General features: G+C 39.4%; 1 protein-coding gene across 2 annotated transcripts; it reads left to right on the top strand.

Annotated features, from left to right (window-relative positions):
* Window positions 1-668: 668 nt before the first annotated feature.
* On the top strand, window positions 669-6,964 carry LOC127957416 (gelsolin). 2 transcript variants are annotated; one of them, XM_052555950.1, is made up of 16 exons: window positions 669-823; window positions 2,316-2,512; window positions 2,618-2,772; window positions 2,915-3,076; window positions 3,169-3,318; window positions 3,654-3,743; window positions 3,819-3,951; window positions 4,045-4,349; window positions 4,455-4,588; window positions 5,152-5,242; window positions 5,542-5,712; window positions 5,845-6,019; window positions 6,141-6,262; window positions 6,360-6,437; window positions 6,553-6,613; window positions 6,703-6,964. In XM_052555950.1, the coding sequence occupies exons 2-16, from the start codon at window positions 2,320-2,322 to the stop codon at window positions 6,870-6,872; spliced, it is 2,190 nt and encodes a 729-aa protein (XP_052411910.1). In that variant the 5' UTR covers window positions 669-823; window positions 2,316-2,319; the 3' UTR covers window positions 6,873-6,964. The 2 variants fall into 2 exon arrangements, with proteins under 2 accessions (XP_052411910.1, XP_052411911.1); XM_052555951.1 differs by lacking the exon at window positions 669-823 and adding an exon at window positions 851-984.
* The last annotated feature ends 583 nt before the right edge of the window (window positions 6,965-7,547 follow it).

Here is a 7,547-nt window from a genome sequence, read left to right as displayed (position 1 = left end):
CACACCACATACAAAACATCAGCTCAAATGCTTATGATCAACTGCTTTTTCGAAAGTAACAGCGAAACCGAAATGAAACTGGTTCAGAAAGATGAAGCTTTTCTCAAAAGGTGCATTTTTCAAACATGTCAAGTCGAGGCAAGCTGCCACAAGTTTTAAATAAACATAAATATTTATCATTTTAGTTGTAATATTATAGTTGGCCAATGCAGTGGTTGATAAAATCGTCTTGAGTAATTAGCCGTTTCATTAAATGTTTTGACCCGATCTCCCCTTTGCTGTTATATCACTGGAAAGATTAATATACACACGTTGTAGGATTCCACACGTTCTTTAAAACAAAACCTTGTAGAGTAGACCACCGGTTTATATATGATCTATATATATATATATATATATATATATATATATATATATATATATATATATATATATAATGTATGTTCTCAGTGCTGTAGACAAATAATGGCACACTGTGTCTCATTTATTACGACTGGTGCTATCAAACATAGCAAAATCACTAACAACTGAATCAGTGTAAACACTTACTGTGCATTTGTATTTAATATTACATATAGGGTATTATATAATATATTAAACCACAAACTCTGCGTTATTTATTGACTGACTGCATTTTTTCCCCAGAAGGAAATGTATGTTCGTAAAGCTGATCTCATAAGAGGAGGGGTTTCACATGCAAATGAGACAAACCTGTTGGAGATTACTCCCTGTAAGTTACCTGCGGAAGCTCAGTGCTTTAACTCACAGCTGTCGTCTCAGATTCATCTGCTGATAATACCTTTAAAAAAGCTTTAACCAGCAGGTAGGCCTATTTCGAAAGCATTCTGTTTGATGGTGTTTAGGATAAAAAAAAGCATTATTTTGTTTCCTGATGCACAGTCAACATCTGATTATTAATTATTTGTTAAGAATTAGTTATTTAGCTATTAGCTTTTTAGTTTTCTCAGGCATCACTTAATTAGGGTAGGTAAATATGATTAATTATTGCATTTATTAATGCATTATTCTGACTGAAAAACTAAACTGATCTGCTGTAGAAAATACTTTTCTTGTTGAGTGTATTGTTGAGCATTTCACCTCTGCAGTAAGTAAGAGAGACCCGCCCTTGTCTTTGTGACGGTTCTTTTTTCCATCGGGGGTGGATCTGTGCCTGGGGGCATGACGGGACTCGTCCTCTCATCACCCACCTCATACCAGGCCAGAAGTTTGATTTCGCTGAAGCTTTAGAATAATTTTAAAGATGTAGAAAAAATGTTCTAGAAAAAAAATTAACTAGTTCCAACCCTAATTAAACACTCCAGATCAAGCTCATCAAAGTATTCGGGACTATTTAAAAATGATGAACTGGTGTGTTGGATAGTGATTGGAAGTAAACCACACAGATCACTGACCCTCCAGGACCGGAGTTGACTATCCTTGTTCTAGACCTAGAGACCCAAACTGCCATTGTTTTTATCTGATGAACAAAGTAAATCACCCTTCCTCTATTTCAGGGGTGTCAAACTCATTCCTAGAGGGCTGGAGCCCTGCATATGCCTTGTACTAATGCCCACACTTGCTCTTCTTATTTCCTGTATTTTGCCCAAAGTGTTCAAGTGAGGATGAAGACCACAAGTGTGTGAACAACTTTTCATTACCTGATGGGACACACTTTAATTTCTGGTGCTTCTAATTCTAAAGTGATAAAAAGAAGTTGGAAATGATGTATAAAATAAATCTAGGCTTTTTACATTTGCACCAACAAATCATGTAGCACTTTGTTTTACTACCAAATTCTATGTAATATCTAATTAGTATTAATATTTAACTTGCATTGGAAAGCTTTCCGTGATCTCTCATGATCTTGGACATAAGTCTTGTGATTTATTTCCACAACATGGTGCATGGTGGGATACACTAAGATCTGAAAACCTCTCTGGACGATTGTGTATTGGGTTTGGATTTAGTGTGCATTAAGGGCACTGCGCTTTAGCATTTTTAAGAACTCTACTGGTCTTGCGCATTTACTTCCTGTCGCGTGCATGTGCCCTTTAAAATGGCCAACACTGCAAGTGTGTGTGTATTTGGACAAGGCAAGTTTAGGTTCAGCCCTAATTAAATACACTTGATCCAACTAATCAAGTATTTCAGCCTTATCTGAAAGCTACATGGTATGTGTGTTGAAGCAGGCTTTTGGCAGAGTCTAACAACAGATCTATTTGATCTTATTCTCAATAATAGACTATGTGGAACACAAGATCATGCAAAGTACAGCTTTTGTCTTGGCTGTTACAATAGTTGTTGTTTTCAAACAGCACCATGGTGAACCACCCTGAATTTGAGAAGGCAGGAAAGCAGCCAGGCCTTCAGGTGTGGAGGATTGAGAACATGGATTTGGTGCCTGTCCAGAAGAATCTTCATGGTGGCTTCTACACAGGCGATACCTACCTAGTCCTAAATACCATAAAGCAAAACTCTGGAAATCTACAATATGACCTTCACTTCTGGATAGGTGAGACTGTGGTTAGTGCAAATGAAGGTCCTCTGTGTGCACTCGGTAAATGGTGTGCAAGTTCACTGAAAACCTATTTATGAACATTGTTAATTGCATCTCCAGGTAATGAATGTTCAACGGATGAGAGTGGGGCAGCTGCTATCTTCACCGTCCAAATGGATGATTTCCTTGGAGGAAAACCCATCCAGTACAGAGAAGTACAGGGATATGAGTCAAAAACCTTTGTAGGCTACTTCAAATCAGGCCTCAAATACATGGTGTGTAGAGTTGATACGTTTACCATGCGTTGATAATATGCAAATATGGAATCTAATGCAAAATGTATTTGGCTACTTGGTCAGTTCGTAATAGAAAAATGCTCAGTAAATGTTCTTACCAAACTGCTTTAAATTTCTTCAGCAAGGTGGAGTTGCTTCTGGATTCAAACACGTAGCTTCTGGTGAAGTGAATGTGAAGCGAGTTCTCCATGTGAGTGGTAGACGTGTGGTTCGGGCCATTGAGGTACCTGTGAGTTGGGACAGCTTCAACCAGGGTGATTGCTTCATCCTAGACTTCGGAAAGGTGAAAGCTGACATGAATGTTTTTCTTTTTCTCTTGCATTTTACCATAATGTATCTAATTTATTCATGCTATTTCTTTTATACCTGCATCAGGAGATTTTCCAATGGTGTGGGTCAAAGTGTAACCAGTTTGAGAGACTGAAGGCCACAACTGTTTCCAAAGATATTCGTGATAATGAACGTTGTGGGAGGGCAAAACTCCTTGTATGTGAAGAAGGATCAGAAAATGAAAAGATACTAACGGTTAGTATAATGTTTTATTCAGTGATTTTAATATAGGTTAGTGCTAGAATACACCACACAACATCGCTAACACTGTAAATGGAACTGGATATCAAATATTGTACAACTGAAGATCACATGCTACCAGACTGTCAAGGCATCCCAGACAAAATAAACCCACATATAGACATTTGCCTTATTGCTAGAAGTAAAAGTTTGTTTAAATATCAAACATATTGACTCTCCCAGACTGCAAATCATCCACAATCAGTCCAAACATAATGTAGTGTATTTTAGCTTTTAGTAAGGATTCAATATTATTTTCTGAAAGCAAATGCTTTACTATATTTTGTCAGATTCTTGGACCAAAGCCTGATCTTCCTGATGCACAGACTGAAGACACCAAGACCGATGCATCCAACAGGAAGTCTGCAAAATTGTATAAGGTACAGTTAGCTACACTCTGTTTTTACTGAAAACTTTACAAAAAATGGTTTATTCTGGTGGTCTTTATTACTTAGGTGTCGGATGCCAGTGGGAGTATGTCAGTTACTTTGGTGGCTGAAGAAAACCCCTTTTCCCAGAGTGCACTGCAGTCCACCGACTGCTTCATCTTGGACCATGGTTCCAATGGCAAGATATTTGTCTGGAAAGGTCAGCTTAGCGCATCATTAAAATTAATTCAAAATTTTCATTTGGATAATGCTTAAATGTAAATCTTGACTTTTTATTTCTTTAATATAACAGGTAAAGAGGCTAGTAAAGAAGAGCGGAGTGCAGGCATGAAAGCTGCTGAGGACTTCATCAGTAAGATGGGCTATCCCAAACACACTGAAGTCCAGATCCTCCCCGAGAACGGAGAGACTCCTCTCTTCAAGCAGTTCTTCAAGTTTTGGCGTGATACAGACCAGACAAAGGGTATGGGACAAGCCTATGTGCCTAACAAAATAGCCAAGATCAAGAAAGTACCCTTTGATGCATCATCTTTGCACAAATCGGAGGCAATGGCTGCTCAGCATGGAATGGTAGATGATGGGAAGGGTGAGAAAAAGGTAATTGTGTTCTGTACTATTGTACAACGAATTGTAATTATAAAGTGTTTTTTTTAATGAAGAAAAAACAATGGACAATTTGTCTTGATTTGTTGCTTTGGAAAGATCTGGCGCATTGAGGGATCAGACAAGGTACCAGTTGACCCATCCATTCATGGGCAGTTCTTTGGAGGAGACAGTTATATCGTCCTGTACAACTACAAGCATGGAGGACGTCATGGGCAGATAATATATATATGGTAAGAGTTATAGTCCTACTTCTGGAATCCATTCAACCCTTTATGAATGCTGAACCTGGAAAATAAACAATGAATGCCTAATAATTTGGTCCTAAGCTAAGGGCTTTGTCTGCTCATGTTACACATTAACACTCTGGTAGCAGAACATGGTTGTGTATCTACAAATCAGTACAACAAATCCAGTATCCCTTAGCCCCTCTAGGCTTCTGTTAGTCAATAGGATGAGTCATCACTGCATCACAGGTTTGTTATATGAAGTTTCTAAACACAAGTTGGGGAGGTGCGAGCCCATCTAATCTTTCAATCAACAGCCAGAGTATATAAGCAGCTGCTTGCCTCTCTCCAGTCTCAGCTGTTCCAGCATCCCTCCACCTCCCCAATCTCCACCTTCATCATAGGTACCTTGCCCTGTGTAGTCATCCGATATCAAGTCTCTGTCGAGGTGTATCAGAGCTTCATTGAGCCCCTCATCAGTTGACAGCTAGCCTAATCATTTTAAACATAATTTCCTAAAGATTATATGTTCAAACAAATTAATTAAATGGGGTTGTTTATGCCCGCAGGCAGGGGGAAGAGTCCAGTCAAGATGAGAAGGGGGCTTCTGCCATTCTGGCTGCCCAGCTTGATACAGAGCTCGGTGGGAGTCCTGTGCAGGTGACATTTGCTTGGTGCATTGATTACAATATTCACTTACTGGATGTCTACTGAAACCGAGACCAGGGTGTCCACTCCTGCTCTTGTACAACTGTCTTGCAGATTTTACCTCCCAGAGTTTTTACACACATGTCTGAAGGTTTCTAGTAATCCTGAAGACTTCAATTAACAGGTCTGGGTGTGTTGCATCAGGATCGGACCTTTGCAGTACAGTAGTCCCTCAAGAGCAGAATTGGACTTCCTTGATATATACCATCAAAATATATGAGTAACCCCATTGAATGTGAATGTTTATGAAGGTGCAAGTAAGTGAAGGCAAAGAACCCCCTCATCTCATGAGTATATTTGGCGGGCAGCCAATGGTGGTGCACAAGGGTGGGACTTCACGGGAGGGCGGCCAATCTAAGGCTTCTGCAATCCGCCTTTTCCAAGTTCGTGCCAATCCTTCTGGGCACACACGAGCTGTTGAGGTGAGTCAAAAGAATGGATGTGTTCTTTGAATATATCATTGTATTATGCAGTTTTGTTAAATGTTCTTCATTTGAAAATGTATGCAAAATTGGTTCTCTATTGACAGTTGTTGTTCACTTTGCCTTAAACAGGTTGAGCCTGTAGCCTCCAGCCTCAATTCCAATGATGCCTTTGTTTTGGTGACTGCTTCAGGCTCTATGCTGTGGCTGGGTCATGGTGCAAGCAATGCAGAAAAGAATGGAGCCAAAAAGCTTGGCAGCGTTTTAGGAGTTGACCTTTCAGAGATATCAGAAGGAGCAGAGGGAGGTGGGTGTATTTCTGACATTGGTAGAGGAGTGTGTTACTGTACTTATTTAAAAGTTACATTCCAAATATATAGATGAACCAATACTGAACAACTCTTGTTCATTCTCAAATTTCTATGTAGATGGCTTCTGGAGTGCTCTTGGAGGAAAAGCAGAGTATCGCACCTCTGAAAGGCTCAAGAGCAAAATGGACACCCATCCTCCTAGGCTTTTTGCATGCTCTAACAAGACGGGACAATTCCTTGTGAGTTTACATGTTGATTGGTTAAACTTCTAGTCCACTGAAATCAGATAAGAGTCTTGTATTTTTCACAATTTATGTTCGTGCTGTGCCAATCTAGATTGAAGAGGTGCCAGGAGAGATGACACAAGAGGACTTGGCTCCAGATGATGTCATGATTCTGGACACATGGGATCAGGTAAAGTGTGTGTGTGTGTGTGTGTGTGTGTGTGTGTGTGTGTGTGTGTGTGCGCGCGACACTTGAAATGAAAATGAAATCTAAAACTGTAATGCTTGAAACCATTGTTTCCAAGGTCTTTGTTTGGATCGGAAATGAAGCTAATGAAGATGAAAAAAGTGAAGCTGTGACTTCAGGTGAGAAGTTTCCCATTTTCAACTGCAATACTTTGCTACAGTTTTCATTAGCTAACAGTTTATCTTTATACTTGTTTCTCCTAATATAGCTGCCAAATATATTGAATCAGATCCTGCCGCCAGGGACAAGAGAACTCCCATTGTTACAGTGAAGCAGGGCTTTGAACCCCCCACCTTTACAGGGTGGTTCCTGGGTTGGGACCATGACTTCTGGAGCTCTAACCCACTGGAACGGGCCATGGCTGGTTTGAAAATGTAAACTGATTACTCGTAGGGCTGAAGGGACAGAGTTGTTTGTTTGTTTTTTGTTTGATCGAATGATTCAAATGGACTATAAACAACTTAACCTTACCTAAGATTTCTCAACTGATTTACCAACCACTCTTAACCTCACTCATTCTGGTTTTACCTTCATATGGGAAAAAGAAAAATGTCCTTGTTTAGAAGACCTAATAATACAAATTCTGTTTATTCAGTCCTTCACCAAAATAAATGGATTAACAAAAAAGGAAATGATCATACATCTTTTACATGTAAATCTAGAAAATTTATTTTTCTCTTTACTTTTGGAATATTACTCACAATCACTAATGTGATAGATCTGCACATAGTTCAAGTGGATTTGTCATCCTCTTTCTGGCCACTCTCCTCATCACTGTCGCTGCAATGATCCTCATTAATGTCCCTGAAAAATGTCAGATAGATGGAAGCTCTGCTTCTGGTCAACCTTCAGCTCACTGTCATCAAGGTCTTCACAATCTTTCCCCAGGCCTGGCAAGATACTCTTATAAAGGAAGTCAACAATGTCTGGAAGGAACAACGTCATAGACATACATTCAACTCGTAGTCCAGTCCTAACATGCCATTTACACTTCTTAACTCCACAGAGGATTTCCTTTATTCCAAAACTAACAATATCACTATGGTAATCTAC

This window comes from Carassius gibelio, chromosome B5 (assembly GCF_023724105.1).
Source record: "Carassius gibelio isolate Cgi1373 ecotype wild population from Czech Republic chromosome B5, carGib1.2-hapl.c, whole genome shotgun sequence".
Lineage (NCBI taxonomy): Eukaryota > Metazoa > Chordata > Actinopteri > Cypriniformes > Cyprinidae > Carassius > Carassius gibelio.
Note: the sequence above shows the minus strand (reverse complement) of the source record. Positions and strands in the feature narration are given on the sequence as shown.